Raw genomic sequence first — 26,315 nt, forward strand, 5'->3', positions numbered from 1 at the left:
TCTTCACCCTTGTGTTGATTTCGTCTTTCATCATCGCGCGCGATCCACCTTCGACCATTCCATCTACCCAAGTGCCGAACACTTTCATATTGAAACGATCTCGACTTTTGTGCCGGGTTCGTTCCTGAAATACGTCAACTGCCGCTTGTTGGTACCAAAAAAACGTGCCAGCAACTCTCATTTGGCCCTTATTCGCACGGCTTTCGCACTCTTGCGTGTTGCGCATCCAACCTCCTCCAACCCTTGCAGCCCTCCGGTTTCTCCACTCGACGATTATTGTCGCATCACTGGCGTAAACACTCGCGACGATACAAACACGGCCGAAGCAGCAGACTTGTGTCGGCTTCACTTTCCATTCGGCGCGCCAATCTTGTTACAATCCCGACGATGGGTCTTCCGTATGTTTTGTTCTAATCTTCTCATGACTTGCGCCGTCCGACGCTATCAAAACAATTGGCCTGCAGTGTTTTCGTCCCCACTGCAGCGATTGAATGCATTAGTTTCCGTCCGCTGTTTTGTCTAACAACACCGCAGTCTATACGTCCCCCCGGTCGAATCTGACCTGCACAACAAGCACGCGGCCGGTCGCAGCAGCCCTACCCATGGCCCGAACCGCATCCGTCGCACGCGCCGGAGCATCGAGAGTCTGGTGCAGAGCCGCCGTCGTGCTATTCTCACGGCGGTGGCGAACCTCCCTCGCCTCGAAAGCTTGACCGACAGTCAGCGAGCCAACATCCGGCAACGGCAACGAGAACTGGACGAGATGCAAGAGCGGATGGAGCGTCGGCATGAGATGCATCTCGGTGCCCTTCCCGAATCCCAGCGCGAACGGTTAAACCGCACCCGGGAACCGTTGGTAAACGCGTATGGCTTGTCTGCGCCGCCGCCGCCAAGGGGAGAACATTTACTCCAGCAGTATCTCACACGCGACTCCGAGCAAGCGAGGGCAGCGAGCCACGCCCGGGAACAGGCGAGAGTTAGAATCAACGGCCACATTGCGGACAGGAACTCCAGCGGTAGCACCCGACGTGCTGCTATTAGTGGTGACAGCGGTCTTCGCGAAGAGCACCGGCGCTGGTACGAACATGTTGTGTCCCGCGCCAGCGAAACGCCCTCGGCGCTACTCGAAGAAGGGCCTGGCTCGCTTATGACCGCAGCCATCGCCAGTGGCCTGGATGACTCCGACGACGCATACACCGGGGAGCTTATGGCAGCACTCGGCAGCCGCTTGGCCCGGTCTTCGGCTTTTGTCCAGGGTCTCGACCCGACATCGACATCGCAGCCCGATGGAGCGCTCCAACAGCAGCAGCCCCGTGAATCTGTGGACTCCGCTGGTCCCGATTTCGAGGCGAGACCTACGAATGTCCGTGCCCGTCACCGGTTGGTGCGCTCGTCCTCTTTGCGCCGTGTTACAGTAAGTACACATAATCTACCGTGCTGTGTACTAGTAAAACCAGAGGGGCACTGTTGTATACTGACCAAACCAAATTAGAATGCATCTGCGCCTGCGAGACGGCCGACCGTGGGCTGGTCCGACAGCAACGATCGCGCCACCAGCCGGTCCCGCGAGTCCCGTGAGTCCCGCGAATCGTCCCAGTCCCGCATTTTCGGCGATACCAGCCAGATCCCCAACGGTGGCGGTTCTACACCTGGCTCGAACGGCCGGGCGACACCCGACGCCGCAGCCAGTCGCCGCCATGCGTGGCGGGTTGGGTATCTCGACCTGAACGGCGATCGTCACCTTCCGCTTCCAGAAACATCATCGCGACGTGAGGCCCCGCCTCGCTCTGGCGACTATGATCTAACTGATGAGGACGGCAACCCCCTCGAGGACGGATACGGGGTCCCTGTGGACCCTGTCGACGGGTTTGGTGACCGCCGTCGCAGCCTGAGTCCCGAGGTCAACTCTTGGGAGACAATCCTGACGACCCTGACGGCCGACCCGCAACTTCCCAGCGTGGGCTTGTCGTTTGCCTCGTCAACGTCGGCGCTGGCTGCTGCGACGGCGCAGGACCAGTCGACGTGGGCCTCTTCGTCTCAGCCGACCGTGACGCAGACACCTGTTGTGCCTGCTCTTCCTGCCGTCCCATCGCCTGTCACGAGAGACCAGGACGACAATGACAACGGCACAAACGGTTCCACACCCGCACCAGTCCTTGTCGAAATGTCGCGCACTCCGTCATGGCTCGCGGAAGACCACCCAGTCCTCACCGATAGCGTGCCTTCGGGTACCACGTCTGCGGGCACATCCCAGCGCATTCGCTCGCCCTTTACAGTGGTGTCGGCGGATGCCGAAACGGCAGACGAGTCGCCTGTGTTATTCAATGGCCTGGAGACCGATGCCGACGATGCGGCGTGCGAAGACTCCGAGATGGATGATGGTGTGCACCGAGATGGCGACGAGGAGGGCCTTTACGACGAAGAAGAAGAACGCGAGGCGGAAGAGGCGCGGGCGTATCTACTGGGCCTGTCCGACGAAAGGCCTGGCCGCCGGCCTGGACAAGGTGGCGCGGATCCGATGGAGCGCATGCTACATTTTGCGAGCCGTGATCGGCCGATGCGTACTGGCTTTGGCGGTGCTCGTCCCGACAACCACAACGCCAACGACATTACCACCGGCAACACCAGCGCCAATATCTCCAACACCAATACCAGCACCAACAACGGCAGCGGCAGCGGCAGCAACACCAACGACAGTAACAACAACAACAACACAGACGAGACGCTCGACACTCTCGGCATTGGCGGTATGCAGCATATTGTGCGCAGCCTGGCTCGGCGCGAAGACATTCCGGACGAGTGGTGGGCCGAGGCCGGTCTGAGCCGCACGCTTCCTCGTGAAGCGTCGAATTAGAGAATTTCGATCCCTTTTCTGACGGACAGCGTTTGATTTTGTTTTGTTTCTCGTTTTGACGCCAAAAGTTTACCTAGGCGGAAGGATATTATGGCATGGCGTTGGAATTTTGTGGTAGTCTATTTGAGCAACCAACGATTGGGGCCAAGGCGACTTTATTTTCTTGGTTGTTTTATTTGCAGGCTTTGAGTCTTGATTTTTGCTTGATTTTGACACGTATTTTTTTTTTTTTTTTGATTTTTGATTTTTTTGCGTTTTCGTGTTTGAGACGTCATCTATTGCTATTTCTTCGAGCGTAGCTTTAATGGCTGAGGATAGGAGGATAAACTAGACAAACTGGTTGGCTTCGCCACTAGCAAAGCGAGACAATGTATTTCACGGCACATTCCATAAAAGGTGGACGAAATGAGAAGACAAGAGGACGAAGATTCAAACGTACTGAGATGACTCTGTGCTCCCCCGTTCCCCGAGAGAAGTTAGATCCGAATTTTGCGCCTGTTCCCCATGCAGCAAGCGCCCAAGACCAGAGACTGGACAGAAAATAGGGATTGTAGGGCTTCTCTACAAGATGGGCTACCCCTGCTGCCATCTCTTTCGTTACTCCTATGTTGTACCTCAGCACCGAATAGTTGACCCTGGGCTAGGGTGACACAGTACAAGTATCGTGACCCTTATGTCGAAGAAACTGTAAAATGGATGGGGAACTGCAACATCAAATAAACGTCGGGTTGGAAACAACTGAACATTGCATGCTCCCCTTGCACTATTTCTAACGTCTGTAGAAGGTCGCATATGGCGCTGTGATCCACCGGTCGCTCAATCCTGGTATCGTGCTGCGTTCTCCTCTCCTGTGCCAGAGTTCAGGGCCGAACGTGAAACGAGAACCAGCTTTGCGTGTCGCCGTGATCCGTCCATCCAGCTCACCTATCACACACTTGTGTTCATTTTTAGCCTTTTCTGTCTTTCTCTCTCCTTCCTTTTTTTTTTTCGCGGTGACACGCGCATGGGTGCTTTACGTGTTTTTCGTGTATTTTGCTCAATATAAACTCGTGTTCTATTAATCTCGAGCCCCGTTTGGTTCTTCTGTTCCGGCCAGTAATCCGCTCTCTCACACACTTACCCGGGTGCCTTGACCGAACCATTTGCTTCTTCCTTTTCTTTCTCACCACTCCGTCTAGGGTTTACCCGTCGCGCGTTCGTTACTGCCCTTTCCCTTCTGGTTGCGATCCAAATGAAGCCCTCCTTGCTCCTTCCCCTGACAGACCATTAAGGTGTGCGAGTTGCCACGGATTCGGGTATCGAAACTTGGGCAAGAGCACGTTTGCACAAAACTTAAACGTTCCTGCTATGAAGCTGCCCGCCGAGTGACTTTTGTGCCCGGGTAGGAATGCATTGCTATGGCCACAAGTCGCTCCTGCCGTCACTCTGCTCTGGAATGTTTCTCTTTCGCTCCTGCCAATCGCCCATGCCTTTTGTTTCCTTTGTGCTTTCCAGTAATTACAGATTACACTTTCACTGTAAATACAACCCGTATCGGGCAGTCACATAATACGTCGAATACGCCCACCACTGAAATTCACGATGGTTTTTGCACGTCCAATTTTTTGATTCTTCCTTTCGACATCGTCTTCGTCAGATATGGGCCATGTTGTGCACCACACCACGCATTTTAGTCCCCTCTATCACTGTTCTCTCCCCTTGCGTTTTTATCGACTGGTCCGACCAGCTTTCAGCCTCGACCCGCTTTATGCCCACTGGCCCTGACCTGACGGTCGCTGTCCCCTCCTCCACATCCATAAGCCAAAAAGGGTCGACACCCAAAAAAAAAAACACACGGCAAGCTGGAAACAGCCAAGCATTGCGAATGGCCAAACGTTAAACGACAAGAGACACGACCTGGGTCTTACTCGCTCGCCTGAGCTCATCGTCGCTGCGCCTTCTCTCTTTGCACACCGCGCACGACAGCGGCTCCCACGACAGCCCGTCTCAACAACAATTTTGCCGTAACGATTCGGCCACCCTCGGCGGGCGACTGTGACGGTATTGCCTTTGGACGCGCCTGGCTCACGCAACACAGTGCTCAAAAAAGTCACCAGCATCGACGGATCTGCTTCCTGGACTCTGAGAGGCGGTAGACGAAAGAACAGCACATCCTCAAACATCCCCCGAGCTCTCATTTTCGACGCGACCTAGAGCCACAGGGATTGCACCAGCACGCCCATTCCAAAGCACCTCGACTCAACACGTCCTCCCTCTACCTTCACGAGAGTCGTGAATGGTGCCCGATTCGACAGCCACTTTAACCCCCGATTTCCTACGACCTTATACTGTGTACTTTTCTTCCGCCCAGAGTCGAACGGCCCCACCCTCTTGCTTGACCGATTCACCCCGACTTCGCACATGCTCTGGTAGCTGAGCTGCCGTCGCTGAGGCAGTTACACGACGCGACACACCACAACTGGAACGTCTCGAAACTCTCCGGGCTTGGATAGACGGTGCAATCTTGGCCGAGTGCACGTCCAGGAGAAATCCCACCCTGGCGCCCCTTCGGCCATGGCGTCCGGCAGCTCCTCCTCTGCGGCGGAGCAACGCGCGCAACACTCGCACTCGCAGTCGCACTCACATTCACATACGAGTCACGAAAGCCGACAACGGCGCCAGAATGGAGAGAGCAGTAATGGTGGCAACAGCAGTGGCAGCGGCACCGGCAGGAATAGAAGCCAGAGTGGCAGCCGGAGCGGAACCCGAAGTGGAGGCGGAAGCGGTAGCGGCAGCAATGTACGTGTGGCAGCAGCCAAAGTCGTCCCTGGCACGCCAAGGAGGGATGCACCGTCGTCGTCCGGAAGCGGGAGCCGTGGTAGTGCCCATGCCAGCGGCGGTGCGCCTCCATCAACCACATCATCCGCTTCGTCGGCACAGGCACCGGCATTGCGCAAGGCTGCGAGCAGCAGCAGTACCAGTGCGAGTAGCCGGGACCGGTCTGGCGCGTTACAAGACCCAGGACTCAAAGACTACGTATGTGCTATGCCAGCTTTTCCAGGGCCTTCTCACTCGATGTGCCACCGCAGACTTTTTGTCGCCTGTCCGCGACACCTGCTAACTCTCACACATGCACAGCGTCTAGGAGATTGTATTGGCAAGGGCGCATTTGGCTCTGTATACAAGGCCTTCAACTGGGGGACCGGCGAGGCCGTGGCCGTCAAGCAGATCAAGCTGACGGACCTGCCTAAGAGCGAGCTGCGCATGATTGAGGTATATCTTAGCGCCCGCTATGGATCTAGAGACTGTACGTGACATATGATGCTAACATGTTACCACCATAGGCCGAAATCGACTTACTCAAAAACCTACACGTATGTGGTACCCGGCGTCAAGCCTGTCTGCCGATGAGCAGTACTGAGGCCTACATTACTGACCCTTCTCGCCTTCTAGCACGACAATATTGTCAAATACATCGGCTTTGTCAAATCCGTTGACTGCCTGAACATCATATTAGAGTACGCTGTTCCAGTACTCGGGTTGCGCGGGCCACCGCAGATCTCTTTGTCGTTTAAGCTAACAGTCCCTTCAGATATTGCGAAAACGGCTCGTTGCACTCCATATGCAAAGCATATGGAAAGTTCCCCGAGAATCTGGTCGGCGTTTACATGACGCAGGTTTTGCAAGGCCTGCAGTACCTCCATGACCAAGGTGTCATTCATCGCGACATCAAGGGCGCAAACATCTTGACTACAAAAGACGGTACAGTCAAGCTCGCCGACTTCGGTGTCTCCACCAGCAGTCTGGCCGGTCCAGATAAGGAAGCACAGGTTGTCGGCACACCATATTGGATGGCCCCCGAGATCATCCAGCTATCCGGCGCAACCTCTGCGTCTGATATTTGGAGCGTAGGCTGCACTGTGATCGAGCTGTTGCAGGGTCGGCCACCCTACCACAACCTGGCTGCCATGCCAGCCTTGTTTGCCATCGTCAACGATGACCACCCACCACTCCCAGAGGGCGTATCGCCGGCCGCACGAGACTTCCTCATGCAATGCTTCCAGAAGGACCCCAATTTGAGAGTATCTGCGAAGAAGCTGGGCCGGCACCCTTGGATCGTGAGTTGCCGTCGGAGTGACGCACCGGTCTCCAAAAACCCGTCGGAAGCTGTCGAAGAAGTCGTGCGCTGGAACCGCGCTCTTGAGTCGTCCGAAACGAACTTGAGAGCTTCGACCGGTTCAGATAACTCGGGACCCCCGTTGATGGGGCCGCTAATGTCAAGGCACGGTGCCAGTGAGATTCAACGTGGCGCTCGCGCGCTCCATCTTGCCAAACCCCGTCCAATGGCCGACGTTTTCAGCTCACCCGAGCTTGCAGGTCAGTTGAATGGATTTACATTCTAGCGGATCTCTTTCTTTTTTTTTTTTTTTTTTTTTGTTTTCTCCTTTGTAAGCTTCCATCCCTATCTAACAAGCAATAAAGATGAGGACAACTGGGATAATGATTTTGCAACTGCCATCTCGCCAACGGCACTGCAGAACCTTAAGCCCCACGACAACTTTGGCGGCCTGCTGTCCAGCGACCGTCTGAAGCAGTTCGCGTCAAGTGACTCCCGCAATGTGTCCGCCAACTGGGATAACGACGCTCTGGAGGGTGAGCAGTTGATGACAATCAAACCTGTGAAAGAGCTTGCGGAGCCCGACTTCCAGGAGCAGACGATCCGCCCAATCAACAGAAAATCGGACAAGGCGACCGTGACTGCTGCCATCGCAGCTGCAACAACAGCTAGCAATGCATTCGCGAGAGGAGACGCGATATCACCTCCTCCAATGCCGTCTTCCGCATCCTCCAGCACAGTGACGTCGCCTCAAGCCGACTCGCCGAAACCCATCCGAAGACGTAGGAGCAAGTATGCATCTCCCAACTCTCACGACTCGTCAATGACCAGGTCACCTACGAAGATGTCCTTTGGCAGCAAATTCGAACTGCCGTCCCGCCCTGAGATGGCCTACCAAGAGCAGCCAGTGGAAGACTATTCCGACTTACTGGCGGAGAGCGACCTAGTATTTACTAGCAACCGTTTAAATATGGTGCTGAACGGGCCTGTCGAACCTCCAGCTCCTGTCCCTCGCTCCGAACTTGTTCGCTCTTACAGTACACCGCAGGACTCTCCTCAGCTTTTCCACCCCTCCGATCTCACTAGCCTTCCCCGGTCAATGCAGGCTCCTGCAGGGGGCAGCATGCGCCGACAAGCTGCCTCTCGGCCGTCTGTGCTGCCAGACCGGCCCATGCGCCGGACGAGGTCTTCTGTTGAAATCGAGCGTTTTGCCGAAGACGCGGAAGACGAAGACTTCTCTGACATTTTCGGCCCCGGCGACAATCTCACCGACAAAGAGGAAAGTGATGCTGGGTCGGAGGACGGCGGCGGTCTGATGCTCCTATCCAAGCTCTCTCATAGTTCGTGGCTCGGTGACGAGGAAGATGAAGACGACCCGTTTGCCATGATGGATCCTGGCTGGGACGAGATGGACCTCGAAGCGAACATTGCCAGAGATCGGCACGCGCGCTTGGCTGAGAGGGTCGAGGAGCTCGTTAGGTCGTTGAAAACCACGGAAGGAGAAGACCAACTGTCCGAATTGACAGAAGACCTGGTAAGCTCTGTTCCCCTTAATCTTGTTATGTCTGCGGCACGTTACTAATCACTCTCTTCCAGCTATCCCTGCTATGGGAGAACACCGAAATCAAAGACCTCATCATCAGCTCCCACGGGTTGCTACCAATTCTCGAGATTCTGGAGCCCTGCACGGTTAAGAGCCGCCAGGATATGATTTTACAGCTTCTGAAAATCGTCAACGCGGTAAGTTTTCGAATACGTTTTTGCTATCTATCCACTACCCGGCATTATCCTAACGTTTTTCACCTCAGATTATTCTCGATGATGTCGAGCTTCAAGAAAACCTTTGCTTCGTCGGTGGGATTCCCATTATCACCAAATTTGCTGCTCGGCAATACTCCAACGAGATTCGGCTCGAGGCTGCTGCCTTTGTGCGACAAATGTACCAGACATCCACGACCACACTGCAAATGTTTGTCAGCGCTGGTGGTCTCAACGTGCTCGTCGAGTTCCTGGATGAAGACTACGACTCCTCCCGTGACTTGGTCTTGATCGGTGTCAACGGCATTTGGAACGTATTTGAACTGCAAGGACCTACGCCAAAGAACGACTTCTGCCGTATTTTCTCACGTAGCAAGATTCTCGACCCGTTGGCACTCGTTTTACACAAGGTGCTTGATGAAGATGATGAAGACGGAACCGGCCTGTCCGAGCTGATCGAGGGCCGCATCGTGAACATTTTCTACCTCTTCTCACAAGCGGAAAACTATGTGAAGGAGGTTGTTGCGGATAGGCAAGTTCTCAAGACCGTTCTGAAGGACCTGCGGCGCATGACGCCCATCCACCAGATCACGATGCTCAAGTTCATCAAGAACCTGTCGATGCTTTCTACGACGTTGGAGACCCTTCACTCTGCCGATGGCATTGACTTCCTAATAGATGTGTTGAGCCAGAGCATGAAGAAGGGCCAGAATCACTTCCGCGAAATTTCGAACCAGGTCCTCAACACCATGTTCAACCTCTGCCGTCTCAGCAAGGAGCGTCAAGAGTACGCAGCCGTCAACGGTATCATCCCTCTTCTATTGAAGATCATGCAGACCGAACGTCCTCCGAAGGAGTTTGCTCTTCCAATTCTGTGCGACATGGCCCACTCGGGCAGCAAAGGACGACGCTATCTCTGGCAAAACAAGGGCCTGGACTTTTACGTCTCCTTGTTGGCCGACCAGTACTGGCAGGTCACTGCCCTTGACGCTATCTTCATTTGGTGAGTTCAGTTTCCCGTTCCACACAATCTCGCTACAATGTTCAATGTTCTCCTCACTAACACAACATAGGCTTCAGGAAGAGACAGCAAAAGTGGAGGCACATCTTCTCAACGACGGGCGATTCAAGACCGCCATCGTTGCGTGCTTCAATACGGCCAAGGTCAACGCATTCGACCCGAACCTTCTGGAGCCGCTCCTCAAGGTCTTGCGGCTGAGTCCTTCGCTGGCGGCGGACCTGGCCCAGGCCGAGATGTACTCTGGCGTGGCACAGAAGTTCACGCACAAGAAAGCCGTCGTACGGCTGAACCTCCTGCGCCTTGTACGCAACATTATGGATAACTCGGGCGCCGACATGGGCGTCAGCTCCACACGGGCGGGCCGCATGCACCTCTCGATCCTGTTTGAGGCTGTCCAGAAGTTGGCTGAGAAGGACTCGGCCGTTCTGGTACGCAACTTGGCTGCAGAGCTTGTGCGGTCCCACATTGACGTTCCGCCCGATGCGGCCGCTATGGCGATGGCCACCAACAATGCATCGTCCATGGCAGCACCGAGCTCCTCGAGAGCAAGACCCGGTGCGCAACGCCGGACAACACTTTACACGCCGCCGGGACTACAGTCGTCCGTGTCTGCACCCCTGACGCCCACACACAACGGTGCAGCAGCCCTAGCGCACAACCAGCGGCACAGCCAGTACAACCAGTACCGCGCGCTTCAGCACTCACAATCGTCCTTGTCATCTGCCAGCCCGGCTTTGATCGAGGTGGCAGCAACGCACCGGAGGTCGGCCGTGGCGTTGGCCCACGAGCGAGATGCCCTAGCATACCGGCCACGGAGCCGAGACGGCGTATCGGCTATTCCCCGGCGCGTCAGCGGCGACTCGAGCAGTGGAAGCAGCGTCTCCTCGCTGTCCAAGGTTAGTGGGATTGGGAGCGCGAGCAACAGCAGCCTCGCGTCACTCTCCAGCACCAACGGCTCGACAATGACGTCTACGACGCCTACGAATGGTGGGGGAAGCCGGCTTCCTCGCCAGCCCATGGGCCACGGTCGCCACGGCAGCCGGTCGAGCCTCGGGCCAGCCATTATCAGCCGATCGGATAGCTCCATGTCGAACAAGGAGAATGTGGGTGGACGGTATTCGATGGCTGGCGGACTGGGACTGGGACTCGGCCCGTCGGCCGTGGCTGCGGGGGGCGGAGAGCGTGTCCAGCGATTGTCGGCTGTCGGCAGTGGAATGGGTGGCCACGGCGGTAGCGGCGGTACCGGCAGCAGCAGCAGCAGCAGCGATCGACGCGCCAGCATCATTACTGCGACCAATGCTAACGGCGCCGGTGGGGCCGGCAGCCGTCACGGTGTGGGCAGCGAGGTCAAAGTGAGCAACCGACGCCGTACACGAGCGCCCAGTGCCGATGTCAAGTGGTCCTAGGAAATCGCTCGGCAGCGGCGGCGATACGCGGGCGCTGCCTCTCGGTCTAGCTCGCTGCTGCTTATTCCTGATCGTGACGATCGTGATATGCTTGTGCAGGACAGCGAGCTAGTCGATACCATACGGGATAGAGGAGGGAGTCCTAGCCGTTACTAGTTCTCATTACTTCATTTGTTCTGTTTTGTTTTGGACTTCCTTTTCGCGCCCCTATTTCATGTCCTATGGGCTGTGTGTGTCTCTCTACTTAATCCCGCATAGCATTCACAGGAGCGTGCATCAGTTCCATGCAACTTTATATGACTCTTATTTTCCTTTCCTTGTTGCCGTTTTTCGATTCAATTTCCGTTTTTGGGATTCCGGAGTTGGGTAGATTTAGGAGATGACAAGCAAAAGGGAACGGTGGCATGTTTTGATTTCTTATACTGTCATGGACCGCATTTTTCTTTGTAGGTGCATCAAAGTTGACGGCAAGGGCAAGTCCCGCGTTTAGCAATTAGGCATGCGTATTCTTGTTTCGTGTTTTTTTATTGTTTTCTGTGATAACTCTGGACGGAATGAGGTGAAGGTAAGATAAGCTAAAAGGTTGTGCGCTTAGAGCTGCCCAGCTATAGCGTATGGCAGACGAACTAACGACACTGGCCAACAATAGTGGGTCCAGACGATATATAAAATCCCACGATATCAGACTCACCCGATCATCCACAAGCTCGTCATATCGCCTTCGTTTCACGCCGCAACCACGCCACATCACATCGCTTTTCCTTGTTACGACAATGATCGACCTCGGCCTTGCCCGCATCGGACGGCTACTGCAGCACGCACCGCCACCGGCGTGGAAAGCCGTCCACGTTGCCGGCACCAACGGCAAGGGCTCTGTCTGCGCGTACCTGTCGGCGATGTTCCATGCGCGCGGTGTGCCCTCGGCGCGGTTCACGTCGCCGCATTTTGTCGACCGCTGGGATTGCGTCGTCGTTGACGAGCGCGTGGTGCCCGAGGCCACCTTCCACAGTGCCGAAGTGGCTGTCCTCCAACGCGACCGAGCGGAGCAGATTGGCGCCACCGAGTTTGAGCTGCTGACAGCAACGGCCTTTGAGGTGTTCAACACGGTCCTGCCAAGCGGCGGATTCGGCGTCGTGGAGTGTGGTCTTGGCGGCAGCCTCGACGCTACAACGGCCATGCGTGCAGAGCGCGCCGTCACGATCGTCACACGCATCGGCCTCGACCACCAAGGACTGCTAGGCAGCACCACAGCGGCTATCGCGGCGCACAAGGCGGGCATCATGCAACCAGGCGTGCCTTGCGTCGTGGACCCGGCCAACCGCGACGACCACGCCGTGCGGGACGTGCTGGAAGCACAGGCCAAGGCAGTCGGCGCACCGCTCGTGTACCCGGACCCGTTGTTGCTCCTGCGAGGCGGACACAGCGCCAACGCCAGTGGGGGGTTGGCGCGTCCCGTGGCCCGGCTGGGACTTGAACCGCACCAGCTGACCAACTTGGCATGCGCTTATGCTGCGTTCCAGATTGCCACGGGCCAGATAGGCAGTAAAGACGGTAATGTTGGTGGTGCAGACGCAACGGCCGATACCGAAACGGAACCTGACACGGAGTTTCTTGCGTCTATTGCACAACAGCTGCGCTGGCCCGGTCGGCTGCAGACGCTCGATGTTGCCCCCATACTAAAGGCGAAAGGCAGTGCCGATGACGACCATATGCCAGACAAGGTCCCAGTCCTCCTCGACGGCGCACACAACCCGCAGTCCGCCGATGCCCTGGCAGCCTACGTCGACAAGCACCTGCGCGGGGGTCACAACAGCGGCCCCATCACCTGGATTCTTGCCGCCTCGCAGGGCAAGGACCTTGACGAGATCCTGCGGCCACTGTTACGGGCAGGTGACCGCGTGGCGGCCGTCACATTCGGCCCTGTGGATGGTATGCCATGGGTGAAGCCGGCGGCACCCAGTGCCATTCTAAAGCGCGCAACAGAGCTGGGTGTGAACGCAGAGACGGACCAGCACCACACCACCCAGTCTGTAATCGAGGAGGGCAGCATCGTTCATGATCCTAGCAGTCTCGTATCAGCGCTCCGCTGGGCGACGGCCGACGGTGGTCACGGCTACCCGATTGTGATTGCCGGCAGTCTCTACCTTGTATCGGATACACTCCGTCTCCTGCGCCAGTCAGGCGGCGAAACCGGGCTGCCATGAGTGTCCGTGTTGTGACGGAGGGATATCCCGCTTTTGTCACTTTGAATACTGGTCACATGATTCGGCCGAAGTCGGCAGAGCCCCTCTCGGCCCTGTTCTAGAATGTAATAAATCACCGTGTTTATTATATCGCCTGTACACACATAACCGCTCACTTTATCGAACGATGTAACCGTAGCTACTATCGCTACTCCGTGCACACCCTTCAACAAAAGCGAGGCTATTTAATCTTCCCAATGTGCGCGCCAATCGACTGCTACAGCGCTTATTCTTTACGATGACAACGTCACCGCCGCTTCCCAGTCATCTCGTGGTCGTCTGCGGCCACGGCATCTGGCGCGGCGGACCGGCGCGCGGCCATGACGAGGCCGAGTGGCTGATTGAGAGCTACAAGGCCGGCGAGACGCCAACGTTCATCGAGCACATCAAAGCTGGCATCCAGGCGCTGGCGGACGACGAGCGTGCCGTTGTGGCCTTTTCGGGCGGTCCCACACGCAAAGAGACGCCGCTGTCTGAAGCCCGCAGCTATGCCAATCTAGCAGCCGCCAACGACTACTTTGGACTGCTGCCAGACGCTGGTGACGCACAACAACAGAAACAAGAGGGCGCGCATCCGCTCTCGCCGATTCCGCTCCACCGGCGCATTCTGGTCGAAGAACAAGCCCTCGACTCGTACTACAACATCCTCTTCAGCCTCGTTGCCTTTTGGAGACACGTCCACGAGCTGGCCGCCTCTACCGCGGCTGCTTCGTCTCCTCTGCCAGCCTCGTCGGCCTGGCCAGCCCGGCTCACGATTGTCAGCCATGCTTTCAAACTGTCTCGCCTAGTCGACTGCCACTGCGGGCCCGACGCCATTGGGTTCCTCCCAATCGAGACCCGTGTAGCGTTTATTGGCATCAACCCGCCGAACCTACCGGCCGAGTTTGGCAACGCACACACAAAGGACAACAAAAGTAGCAACGACAGTAGCGATAGCAGCGACACCAACAGCAAGGCGTCGGTGTCCCAAGACAAGCAAAAGGCCATGGCGGGCGCGCACACCGTCGTCGACCACTGGACCGAGGATCCACACGGCGTCGGCGACCTTCTCGCCGGCAAGCGACGGGCACGCAACCCGTGGAAGATCAGCCAGCTGTTGTTTGTGGACGACGAGGAACGGCAGCGCAGCAGACTGCGGACACGGATGGTGGGCATCGATATGGAGGCCCTGGACGATGACGGCCCGCGGCCGTGGAACAGCTGAAACGGTCGATAGCACACGTCTCTGGAACATGTGGCGGTCGATGAAATGCAATGATAGACCATGCTATAAACAGTTTTTATTTTCTTTCTTTCTTTGTTTTTCTGTTTGCTCACCGAGTGTATCATTGTCCCATTATATCTTTGACGTCTTTGGGCTCTGGGCGCCATCTGCAGCCGGCGCGTCCGCCACCGTCTCCACGACAAACTGGATGGCGTCCACGACCATGGCCGAGCTGAACTGGTGTCCAATGCCATCGTATATCCTGTCTGTCACCGACAGCCCCAGGTCCGGCCACGTCGCCGCCGCCTTCTTAAACACGTCCAAAAACGACTTGCCGTTCTTGTACGGCACCAGCTTGTCCGCGCCGCCTGAGCACACGAGGAACTGCTTGCCGACGACGTGTTTCTGCAAGGTGTCGTGCACGGCCTTTTCGCCGGCGGCCGTCGACGGCCACACGGCCGCGTTGGTGCCGAATACGATACCCTTGGGGTCGCGCTTGAGGACGGAGCCAACGAGTGCCGCAGGGAAATCGCGGCTGCCCAGGAACGGCGGGCCGCCCTCGGCAGCGGCCTTGTACGTGGCCAGCTTGGAAAGGCGGGCGCGCTCGACCATGAGATCTAGTGCGGTTAGCGGAAGCATGCCCAGGACGCAGATGATGAAGCGCTGGACAGGAAACAAGACAACATGGAACATACCAATATAGTCTGGACATCCAATAATGAGGACACCCGCCGTGACGCGTTCGTCGGCAAACAGCAGCTGCCACCCGCTGTGCCCGCCGAGCGACACGCCCAGCACCACATGCTGCGTCACCGCCACGTGGGCCGGCAGAATGCCGCTTGCATAGGCGGCGTCTCTGTCGTCCGAGGCCGCGTCGCCCTTCTTTTGCGCGGGCTCGCTCCCCGGCCCTGCCTTCACCTGTCCCCGGCCATCGTGTCCGTCGTGGTGATGGTACCCGTCCACCAGGTCAATCAGCAGGTGCGTGTCCGAGACCGTCCCGGCAATCATCCCAAACATGTCCTGGGCGTGCGTCGTGTTACCCTCGCGCCACGCCGTGTTCGCCCGCGGCGACACCAGCCGCGAACCGTGGTTGCGCTGGTCGAACGCGGCCGCGACCAGGCGGTGTTTCGTGCGCGTCGTGGCGCTCTCATCGGCCACCGCCTGCACGCACCGCGCGCCAATGTCGGCCATGTCCTCGCGCGACCGCAGCCGCGGGTGGTGCAGCCACAGCACCGAGACGGACTCGGTGTCTGCCGGCAGCTCGTCGAGGCCGTAAAAGTCGACCAGCAGACCGGCCACGGGGATGGTGCGCCGGGACACGGGCGGCGGCGGCGGCAGGTCCGGCATCGGGTTTGTGGTGTGAGCCATGTTTGGGGCGCTGGGAGACGGAGGACGAGAATTGGTGGAGTGCATCCAGACGGAAGAAGCTCTTGCTGAATTGGGGTTCTGCGCTAAGTGGGCAGGAGCGATAAGTATAAAAGTATAGAGCGGCACTTGCCTCGGTCTAGGACCCGGGAATGAGGGGCAGCTTCCAAATTCCAAGATTAAATACGGCAACCGCAAAGATGCCAAAGTCAGATTGTCCGTCCACAAAAAGAAGGAACGACCTCAGATGCAGCTGCCACGGCGACATCGGATCGGAAGGAGCGATGCACCCAACTGACTGTCGCATTACTCCGTGCTGAACAGCAAAATAACGACAACTATGCCAATTGCCAGGTAACTAGACCGGCAGGCAAGTTGATGTCAGTGGGTTGGCAAGTAGGCAGCAAATAAAGAGACGCAGCAGCGAGACATGGGATATTCGATTAACACAAGCGCAAAAATAAGGCGGCAAGAGCTCGGGTAGCAAAGACAAGTCAGGATTGAGGAAGGAGCGATCCTGCAATGTCGAGATACTTCATCTCCTAACAAAAGACTCGAGAGATCAACCTCTATCGTTGTCGTCTTGGTTCCCGCAAGCACACCTCGTGCATGCCCCGGGGCGGGGCGGCCTTGCCAACTGTTGAGCTCGTTCGACCAAGACAGGGGCTCGAGGGGCTAAAACACCAGCACAGGCACTCTTCAGATATGCCAAGGGCAAGCAAAGGCTTACATCGTTTTTCCGCCTGGGAGATGCTGGCTGAGCAGGAACACAGCTTTCCATGGCCCGGGCAAAGTAAACTTGAAAGAGTGCCACAGGTGTTCATCGGCCCCAGAAGCCAAGGACCGGAAACAAGCAATGCCGATAGGCCCAAGTCCGTCTTGTGCCAGCACACTCCGTATGTCGTATCATACACGTACTTGGAGCTGCCAGCCGGTGGTTCCGGGCAGACGGCGGAGTTCAAACCACCAGCACAGCAAGACGGCATGCTATCGAGCATCACTACGGCTGCATTGCGTCTCAGTCGGATTATGTGTTGTGCCCATCACGTTCTGTTGCATCCCATGTCTCTTTCCTCTTTTGTCGGTTGTGCTATTTCCCATGTCATCCGCTTTCTTTCATTACATCCGTGCTTTCCGTTTAGTTAGAACAAAACTCCGTGCTCCGTATTACATGCTTGGGTAGTTAAGCAGGGCCAGGTCACTACTGCCCGCCATCCGTCAGCGCATTCCCTCTCCTCGGAGACAGCCAGGCTGCTAACACCGAGGCCTGGCCAGCAGGCCCAGGCCGGCCCCAGCACGAGGTACGTAATTCGTACATACATCGCATGGCCTCTTTCACAGCGGACCCGCTTTTCGCCCAGTTTCTGGAACAGGAACCAGAACAGAAACTCACAGAAGAGCAAGATCCACGCACTGTGGGACTGCACGTGACTCTCCCTCGAACGGAACAAGCTACTCAGCGCCCACGACTCTTGCGCCGATTGGTTGACAAGGCAGGAGCATGACGGGACGCCCTGGGGCTTATTACCCGCCCGGAGCCAGCTGGGTCTTGCCCCTTCTAGGCCTTTTGTCCTCCTGCCTAACGCCGTTTTTCACTTCTTTGTCCCTCCGCCTCTTCTTGTCTGATTTCTGCCAAAGTTGTGCCTTCACTTCAGTTCCTCGACAAACACCACCCGAACAGCAGCTCATCTTCCTACACCTCTCGCCATCGCAACGTTCTGTACGCCTTGCCGAACATTCTGTGCATTCCATTATACTTGTCATTGTCGACGTCCTTTTCTTCCGCTACCATCCGGCGTCTTCCTCGCCTAGACCCCGACATCTGCGCATTTTCCAGTTGTAGTCCAAAATAGCGACATCGACCTCTTCCATCTTGCACAGCATCTGCGCCCATCGCCGGCTCTACGTCTTCGGTCAACCGTTGCTCCATCATGAGCGTGTCTCTCAATGCCGCCCGCCGGGCCACGGCCGCCAACAACCCGTTCCTGGGACGAGGTACGTCGCACTGCGTCCTTGTTGCGCATGTACCTTTTTTTTATTATTATGAATCTCTTCCCCCTTTGCGGCCCCAATTAACAGACTCTCCTCTCCCCGTCCAGGCCGCAACATGCCCCGGACCGCCATGCGCGCCGCCTCCATGCACCTAATGTACAATTTGCGGAACCTCGGCGCCCGCAACAACGTCGCTTTCGCGCTCTGCGTGCCCATGCGCGCCTTGTCCACCGAAACCCACACATCTGCCGGCGGCCCGCCGTCCGGTCCGCCACCTGGCTTTGACCCAGAAAAGGCTAAGATTCCTCTTTCCAAGGAGAGCCAGAAGGCTGCCGCCGCCAAGGCTTCGAACGCCTCGCAGACCCAGTCGTCCACCGACAGCAGCGCATCGCCAAGCACTGCCCAGACGTCGTCGTCCAAGGACGCCACATCCACAGCGGCTGCCGCTCCGTCGTCATCCGATGCCTCAACGCCAACAGCTGTCACCGCCACGTCTGCGGACGCCGACGCGACCGGTGTCGACGTCGAGGGCAAGGAGGGCAAGAAGGAGGAGAAGAAGCTGACGCTCGGCCAGAAGATCAAGAAGGAGGCGCAGCACTACTGGGACGGCACCAAGCTGCTGGCCACCGAGGTCAAGATCAGCACGCGCCTGGCCGTCAAGATGGCGGCCGGCTACGAGCTCACCCGCCGCGAGAACCGCCAGCTGCAGCGCACCGTGCAGGACCTGGGCCGCCTCGTGCCCTTCTCCGTGTTCGTCATTGTGCCCTTTGCCGAGCTGCTGCTGCCCGTCGCCCTGCGCCTGTTCCCGAACCTGCTGCCCAGCACGTACGAGGGCAAGACGTCGCGCGACAAGAAGGCCTCGTTCCTGCGTGCCACGCGCAAGGAGGTCAGCGACTTTCTGCGCCTGACCCTCAAGGAGACGGGCCTGCCGATCCAGGCGGCGACCACGCAGCGCGCCGAGTTCACCAACTTCTTCCGCAAGGTGCGCGCCACCGGCGAGAAGCCCACGGCCGACGACGTGATCAAGGTGTGCAAGATCTTCAAGGACGACGTCACGCTCGACAACCTGTCGCGGCCGCAGCTGGTCTCCATGTGCCGCTACCTCAACCTCAACACCTTTGGCACCGACATGATGCTGCGCTACCAGATCCGGCACCGCATGCGCCAGATCAAGCGCGACGACCGCGCCATCAGCTACGAGGGCGTGGACAGCCTGACCGTCGGCGAGCTGCAGACGGCCTGCGCCAGCCGTGGCATCCAGTCGTACGGCGTGTCGCCCGCGCGTCTGCGCGAGGACCTGCAGACCTGGCTGGACCTGCGCCTCAAGGAGGGCGTGCCCTCGACGCTGCTCGTGCTGAGCAACGCCTACATGTACGGCCAGACATCGTCGGCCACGACCTCGTCGCCGGCCGGCAGCAGCAGCAGCGTCAGCGCCGTCGACACGCAGATCGAGGCGCTGACGGGCGTGCTGTCGTCGATCCCCGAGGAGCTCTTCCACGAGATTGAGCTCGAGGTCCACAACGCCGAGGGCGCCGCCACCAACAAGCAGCGTCTCGAGGTGCTCAAGGAGCAGGAGGAGCTGATTGAGGACGAGGCCGAGCAGAACCAAGAGAACCAGGAGACGGGCTTTGCCACGCCCCGCGACGTCGACGACATTGACGAGAAGGAGGAGCGCCAGCTGCACGCCGAGGCGGATGCCAACATGACCACCGCCCAAGCCACCGAGGCCATTGACGCCGAGCAGGATCGGACCAACGCGAGCCGCCAGGCGCAGGCGCCCGCGGCGGCCGACACGGCCAAGGACGCAAAGAAGGCCGAGTAAACTGTTCGTTGCTTGGTGTCTGGTCGGTTGTCTCGCCCTGTTTCGCTTCTGCATTCTATACTTTCTTTTCTCGCCTTGTACGGCCACACTTTTCCACATACATTCGACTTGTTACAAGGCTTAACTGCACTAACTGATACGCACGCCATGCATTTTATTTTCAATTTTCCTTTTCGTTTTCTCTCTTCTCGCGTCTCCCTTCATCATCTGACGTTTCGATTTTTCTTATTTCCTTGTTCGTTACGTCATTTTTCTCATGTCTACATATTAACAACCCCTTTCCCTTGCGGGACGAAATGGGGCGAGAGCGGCCATCGACCGGCTTACCATACTCTCTGTACGATATCAAACAAACAGACAAACAAACCGAAAAAAAGGGATAAAACAAACGCCACAAAATTGCTGGCATTATATAGGATGGAAGGGTATGATCTTACAGGGACAACATGGGTTTGGCGAATGAACCGAGGATGGCTCAGGATAGAAGAATCACCATTGCTCCTTGGACAACAAAGAGGGCCAAAATGCACAATAGAATTCCACTTTATCATTGCATGCACGTTGTACTCCATATGCTCTTCTTTAGTTTGGTTTGGTGCTGTGTTGTGTCGTAAGCAACTGACACAACTGAGACATTCATCGTGGTTTTTGCTGCCAATACAGAATATGGTCTCATCCAAAGCCTAGTTGAAGTTGCCTATACGCACCGACCCAAATTCACTAGCACGCACAAGCCCCCTTTCACCAGCCACTGCAATTCAGAAACCGCCCCGCCACTACGTCAGCCGTTTTGGCGCCCCGTCCGTGGCTGCCTCGTGCTACTGAATAGTGCTCGACTTGCCCGAGCTTCGTCTTCGGTCGCCCAGCGCCTTCCGTCTTCCCTTGGTTTGCGCCTTCCTTGCTTCTGTCCCCCGATGTCTGTCTCTGTCGTCCCTTCCTTCCCATCCTGATTCTGTCACGCGAAACGTGAGGTGGCACCGAATTTTGGAACCTACATCCGCAATTCGCACCTTCTCCCCTAACAACCATTCCCTGACAAGCACCAACCTGGCCAGGCCGCTCTTACCCCTCTAAGATACCGTCTACACAGCTAGCCGAAACCGCCACCACTCAACCAAGCTATCGCACCTTCCCTTCACCTCCCCACTCGTGAACAGCGCTCTTTCCCGTTGTTCCATTTTCCCCCGTCGTCCCTGAAGCGTACGATTGCACTTGCCATCTACTCCGTACGTCGGACATTCCTATTTTTACCAAAACCCTCCTGGCGCTATGGCCGTCATTGACCAGGACACTTTCTCCAACATCTCCTGGAACAGCGATCAGCGCACCGACGACGAAGGCGTCATCGCCAACGACAACAACGACAACAGCAGCGCTGCATACGACGCCTCAGCAAGCAAGACCAAGAACAGCAGCAACGTAAGCAGATCGAGGATGGCCGACGACGACTTTGAGCAGCCGCTGTTGGCGGGCGGCGATGCGCGACAGAAGGAGACACAGAAGCAGAAACAGAAACAGACAGCCAGCAGCAGCAGCCGGGGCGGCGGAAGCCTAGGCGCTGGTGAGATCAACTACGACGAGCACGATGCCGCGGTGCTCGGGCCCGAGATCCTGCAGTGCCGCGTCTCCTCGCCGCTGACCGAGAACGAGGGCGGCAGCAACCCCTTCACCTCCTATCTCGTCACGACAACGTCCACCTTTCCCACGTTTCAAAAGCCGACAGTGTCCGTCCGCCGCCGCTTCACCGACTTCCTGTACCTCTACAACTCCCTCTGCAGGGACCATCCCGCCACCGCCGTGCCGCCCATCCCGGACAAGCAGCGCATGGTCCGCGTCACCGGCGACCGCTTTGGCCCCGACTTCACCAACCGCCGCGCCTACTCCCTGCAGCGCTTCCTCTTCCGCCTGTCGTTGCATCCAGACCTGCGCCGTGCTCCGCTGCTGCACAGCTTCCTCGAGTCGGGCGAGTGGAATGCCACCATGCGCAGCCACTCGGTGCGTGTGTCGTCCGCGGACGGCAGCGGCTACGGTGCCGGTGGGGGCTACGGCGGGCCTGGCGGCGGCAGCTCAGGCGGCGGCGGCGCGGGTAGCGGCGGCAGCGAACAGGGTGTGACCAGCAGCATGTTTGACGCCTTTGCCGACAGCTTCATCAATGTCTTCACCAAGGTCCACCGCCTCGACCGCCGCTTCGTCGAGGTCCGCGAGAAGACGGACCGCCTCGACGACGACCTCGCCCACGTCGAAAAGGTCGTGTCCCGCGTGGTGCGCCGCGAGGCCGACCTCGAGGCCGACCTCAAGGACCTGGCCGAGCAGTTCCAGAAACTCATTACGCTCGAGCCGGGCGTCGAAGACGCCGTGCGCGCCTTTGCCGCCTCCGTCGAGGACACCGCCGCAGGCCTGCGCGGCCTGCGCGACATCACCGACCAGGACTACCTCAGCAGCCTGCGCGACATGGTCGCCTACAGCGGCTCGCTCAAGAACCTGCTCAAGGCCCGCGAGCAGAAGCAGCTCGACTTTGAGCAGCTCACCGAATACCTCAACAAGAACACGGCCGACCGCGACCATCTGGCCCAGACGTCCGGCGGCTACTACCACAGCGGCCTGTCTGCAGGCGGGGGGTCCAGCACGCGGAGGGACAGCAGCAGTGGCGCCGGTGGGAGTGGCAGCCTGGGCGAGAGCAGCGTGGGCGGCGGCGGCGGCGGCGCGGCCGGCGGTGCCGGCTCTTCCCACGCTGGCGGGTCTGCGTCCGCCGGCGGTGGTGTCGCCTCGTACGTCACGAGCAGCGGCGGTGGCGCGCTGGCGGGTGCCAGCGGCTTTTTGCGCAGCAAACTAGAAGACGTCCGCGGCGTCGACCACGAGCAGAGCCGGCGTGAGCGGCAGCGCAAGCTGGAGCTGCGTGTGGAGGAGCTGACGACCGAGGTAGAGCGGGCCAAGAAGACGAGCGAGTTGTTTGATGAGGAGGTCGTCAAGGAGGTCGCCTACTTTGAGCGCATCAAGCGCACCGAGTTCAAGAAGCAATTTGGCGGCCTGGCCGATGCGCACATTGCGTACTACGATGCCGTAGCCGGCGTGTGGGAGGCCTATGTACGGGAGATGGAAAAGGACGGCGTGCTGGCGGTCTAGGCTGCCTTTGTGTTGACGTTTCATGTTGCGCGTTATCGTTTCGTGTTTTGAAGATGCGGGCTTCTGTAATTGTGCGGCTATGGCACTGCTTTCATGTTTTGTATTCCCGTTGCGCTTGAACTCGTTACATGGAGTGTCATATCGGTAGTTGGCGTTTACGGGTGGACTTTCATTCTCGACATAACTAGGACATCCCCCTTTAATCCTTCCATGCCAAGGTTTGCTTAAAAAATTACAAATGCGAGACGAAAGAACACAACTATAAATCCACGGGAAAGAAGCAAAATTATACACGTGAACCTAAAACCGCAGTGTGCGATTGCGAATTTTGGTCACTGGTATTGAATATGTATTATACACTCTATGAACGAAATGCCTGCACAAAAGGAAAAGAAAAAAAAATATACAATCAAGCAAGCATACACGCTCCTGTTCTTTGTTTGGCGTCTTTGGTCTTCTATCGTGTGCCCTCACAACAGCCTCGCGTTGTTGCCAGGCCGCGCTGCGGCACCATCGCCGTCTTCGTCTGATTCGTCCGAGTCACTGCCAATCACGTGGTGCTGCGGCTCCTCTTCATCGGCGACTTGTCGCCGCGCTGCTGCTGTGGTGGTCGTGTCGGTGGTCGCTGCGGGCAAGTGCTCGCTGGACCGATCATGGTACGCCCGCTGGCGCCCTGCATCGACGTCGTCGTAGCTGTCGTCGTCATCGTCGTCTTCGTCCAAGCTCAGACTGAAACGCCGGACACCGTGCCCGTGGCCATGGCTACCAGACCCGCTGCTATCACCCTCCAGGTCGTCCTCGTCGTCGTCCTCGGACCCATCGGCAAACGCGTCGTACAGCTCCCGGCCGCGCGTGGCCTTGCGGCGTCCCTTGCGGCCACCCAATCCCTTCTCGCCGTGGCTGCCGAGCCCGCCGCCGCCGCCACCACCGTTCAGAGCCTCGCCCTCTTCTTCGTCGAGCAGCTCGAATTCGTAGTTATCGCGCGAGTCGTTCCGGAGCCGCTTGCGGCGGGCCATGTACAGGTACACGCCCAGACCCAGACAAAAGGCAACAATGGCGCCTAGCGCGCCGTAAATCCAAATCTGCTTCTTCGTCGACATGTTGGCCATAAAGGCAGGCAGCCAGGATGTCTGACTGGTTGTGGCGGCGGGTGCTGTATCGTGCTCGACGTCAGTGCCGCCCTTGTCGCCGGCACCATCTGTCGGCTTGGCCGGTGAAGCACCCTGGGATGTTGACGTCGTGGGCTGTGACGCGGGCTTTGACGCGGGCTTCGACGTGGGCTTGACGGGGCGGTCGGGGTGGTCGCCAGGTTTGGTGGTCACCGAGTTGCCCGTAGATTGCCCACCAGGAGGGAGCGTGGTAGTGGACGCTTGCAACGTAGTGGTACTAGTAATATCATGGTCGTCATCGTCGGTCTCCTTGGGCATGGGGAGCAGAGTGGCCTTGGAGGCATCGATGCACTCGCCCCACAGCTTGAGGTGGAAGTCGGTCAGGTTGCCGCTGTGTTCGTTGACAACGGTGTCCTTGACGACGAGCGTCCATTTTCCAACACCAAATTCGCCCCTGTCTGGTTAGCAAAACGTCGAATACCATAAAAGAAACGACAGGCCCAAACCCGCGGGACGGAAAATTCGTACCAGTGAACAACGCTCATGAAGGTCCAGTCTTCGTAACCTGTGGTGGCCTTGTCATGCTTGCGGGTGGCGGAGAGGTGGCTGACAATGTTGTCGGGGCTGATCAAATCAACGCTGAGGTCACCGCGGCAGGTGTGCTCAACGTTCATGGTGACAGTGACGTGTTCGATGCGCTCAAAATTGACCTCGTCGAGCATGTCCTCGGTGATTTCAATGGACACAGCGAGACCGACATCGCCCTGGGGGATCGCCTGGTGGACGTGGACCCAAGGGCTGTAGTACCGGGCCTGCGGCTTGACATTCTTCCATGTCTTGGCCATCTCGACGAGCGCGTACGAATCAACCTTGCCGTAGGCATAGGTGTGGCTGTAGTAGCGGCCGATGGAAGTCTTCTGCCAGTCCTTATCGTCGGTGTTGACAGGCACAGCCGTGAGCATGACGAGGTACTGCATGTCGCGCCACGTGAGGTCAGGCCGAACCTGCAGGGCGAGCGCGAAGATACCAGCCGCCAGCGGCGCCGCAGCCGACGTTCCACCGTGTTGGTTGTAGCAGGCATTGGTACCGACGTCGGTGGTGTGGATGGCCTCGCCGCCGCCGCTGGAATAGGTAACAACCAGGCTGGCAGAGCATTTCTCGGAGTAGTAGGGGTGGTTGCCCTGGTAGTCGATGGCGCCGACGGTGATGCTATAGATGCTGTTGGTGTAGCCGTCAAAGTTGCAGTTGTCCTCTTGGGAAGCACCGTTGCCGCTGGCAAATACGTAGATGGAACCGAGGCCGTTACGGCCCTTCTGGACCGCGTTGAGCATGGCGCGGCGGATGATGATGCCGGGGGCGTCCATGCTACGGCCGTCGTCCGGCGGGCCCCAGGAGCAGGAGTAGATGAGGTTGTTCTGCATGTCGTAGTTGAGGGCGACGGCCTCGTCGGCATCCGATATGGCCTTGGAGAGGATACGAAGCCCGGCAATCTTGGAGTTATAGGCAACGCCAACACCACACACATCGTTCTTGGCGGCCGAGATCTCGCCAGCACAGCGCGTGCCATGCCTGTCGTCGGAGAGCTTGGGACGCGGCTCAGGGTTCTTGTCGTTAAAGTCGTAGGAGCCGGCCGCATAGTAGTTCGGTTTCAGGTCGTCGCTGTCCATGTCGAGCCCGTCGTCCACAATGGCGACGGTGGTATTCTGGCCGGTGATGCCCTCCAGCCAGAGGTCGGTGACGTTGACGTCGTGGCCCGGATACAGTGTGTTGATCAGATGCCACTGCTCCTTGAAGATGGGGTCCTTGATGCCCAGGGTGTCGGCAACCTTGTTGAGCTTGGCCAACGCCGCAGGGTTGACTGTGTCCGCCTTGGCTTGGAGTGCGGGGGGCGACGGGCCAACCCGTGGCGGAACAACACGCTTCTCCCACGGCTTGCGCAGGGCCTGCTTCTGGGCAAAGAGCACGCCGTCCAGGGCATTGCGGTCGGCCAGTTCGGGGAGGTCCCGCTTCCGGCGTTTTCTTTCCGTCAACTCGCGCTTGACGACATCGTGCTCCGTTTTGTCGCTAGAAAAGACGTGATGGTCTTCGAGCTCGCCGAGCTGGCCTTCGTGTGTCAGGCCGAGGTGCAGGGCGACCTGGTCTGGGGAGGTTTCGGGGTCAAGGTGGAGGACATAGTAGTCGTTTGTGTCGTGGTTGCGGTGGACCGACTGGAACGACGAAGCCGCCGAAGCCAGGCCGGCCAGGCCCAGCAGCGCAGCGGACAGCTTCATGGCGTGTCAAGAAGGAGGAGAAGGGCGTGGTGGTGGGAGCAAGATGGGAGAG

The 26,315-nt window shown here is 58.0% G+C and overlaps 8 protein-coding genes across 8 annotated transcripts; 6 read left to right on the top strand and 2 right to left on the bottom strand.

Annotated features, from left to right (window-relative positions):
• Nucleotides 1–387: 387 nt before the first annotated feature.
• On the top strand, nucleotides 388–2,854 carry SPSK_04014 (uncharacterized protein; the record flags this gene model as incomplete). Its single annotated transcript, XM_016730828.1, has 3 exons — nucleotides 388–398; nucleotides 535–1,414; nucleotides 1,493–2,854. The coding sequence occupies 3 exons, from the start codon at nucleotides 388–390 to the stop codon at nucleotides 2,852–2,854; spliced, it is 2,253 nt and encodes a 750-aa protein (XP_016585567.1).
• Nucleotides 2,855–5,407: 2,553 nt separating this feature from the next.
• SPSK_03846 (SEPH-like protein) lies at nucleotides 5,408–11,135 on the top strand (the record flags this gene model as incomplete). The annotated part of the gene is made up of 9 exons (XM_016730661.1): nucleotides 5,408–5,869; nucleotides 5,972–6,106; nucleotides 6,178–6,207; nucleotides 6,287–6,351; nucleotides 6,426–7,210; nucleotides 7,316–8,484; nucleotides 8,547–8,690; nucleotides 8,759–9,711; nucleotides 9,782–11,135. 9 exons carry the CDS (start codon nucleotides 5,408–5,410, stop codon nucleotides 11,133–11,135), a joined length of 5,097 nt encoding a protein of 1,698 aa, XP_016585568.1.
• Nucleotides 11,136–11,908: 773 nt separating this feature from the next.
• Nucleotides 11,909–13,339, top strand: SPSK_04269 (folylpolyglutamate synthase; the record flags this gene model as incomplete). Its single annotated transcript, XM_016731080.1, has 1 exon — nucleotides 11,909–13,339. The coding sequence occupies one exon, from the start codon at nucleotides 11,909–11,911 to the stop codon at nucleotides 13,337–13,339; it is 1,431 nt and encodes a 476-aa protein (XP_016585569.1).
• A 277-nt stretch (nucleotides 13,340–13,616) lies between these two features.
• On the top strand, nucleotides 13,617–14,582 carry SPSK_04457 (uncharacterized protein; the record flags this gene model as incomplete). The annotated part of the gene is made up of 1 exon (XM_016731264.1): nucleotides 13,617–14,582. One exon carries the CDS (start codon nucleotides 13,617–13,619, stop codon nucleotides 14,580–14,582), a length of 966 nt encoding a protein of 321 aa, XP_016585570.1.
• Nucleotides 14,583–14,714: 132 nt separating this feature from the next.
• SPSK_04343 (uncharacterized protein) lies at nucleotides 14,715–15,950 on the bottom strand (the record flags this gene model as incomplete). The annotated part of the gene is made up of 1 exon (XM_016731151.1): nucleotides 14,715–15,950. The coding sequence occupies one exon, from the start codon at nucleotides 15,948–15,950 to the stop codon at nucleotides 14,715–14,717; it is 1,236 nt and encodes a 411-aa protein (XP_016585571.1).
• A 1,928-nt stretch (nucleotides 15,951–17,878) lies between these two features.
• SPSK_04111 (uncharacterized protein) lies at nucleotides 17,879–19,761 on the top strand (the record flags this gene model as incomplete). Its single annotated transcript, XM_016730922.1, has 2 exons — nucleotides 17,879–17,942; nucleotides 18,047–19,761. 2 exons carry the CDS (start codon nucleotides 17,879–17,881, stop codon nucleotides 19,759–19,761), a joined length of 1,779 nt encoding a protein of 592 aa, XP_016585572.1.
• A 1,269-nt stretch (nucleotides 19,762–21,030) lies between these two features.
• On the top strand, nucleotides 21,031–22,884 carry SPSK_04127 (uncharacterized protein; the record flags this gene model as incomplete). The annotated part of the gene is made up of 1 exon (XM_016730938.1): nucleotides 21,031–22,884. The coding sequence occupies one exon, from the start codon at nucleotides 21,031–21,033 to the stop codon at nucleotides 22,882–22,884; it is 1,854 nt and encodes a 617-aa protein (XP_016585573.1).
• Nucleotides 22,885–23,354: 470 nt separating this feature from the next.
• SPSK_03955 (kexin) lies at nucleotides 23,355–26,263 on the bottom strand (the record flags this gene model as incomplete). Its single annotated transcript, XM_016730770.1, has 2 exons — nucleotides 23,355–24,451; nucleotides 24,475–26,263. 2 exons carry the CDS (start codon nucleotides 26,261–26,263, stop codon nucleotides 23,355–23,357), a joined length of 2,886 nt encoding a protein of 961 aa, XP_016585574.1.
• Between the last annotated feature and the right edge of the window lie 52 nt (nucleotides 26,264–26,315).

This window comes from Sporothrix schenckii, assembly GCF_000961545.1.
Source record: "Sporothrix schenckii 1099-18 chromosome Unknown Cont47, whole genome shotgun sequence".
In the NCBI taxonomy this organism is placed as follows: Eukaryota; Fungi; Ascomycota; class Sordariomycetes; order Ophiostomatales; family Ophiostomataceae; genus Sporothrix; species Sporothrix schenckii.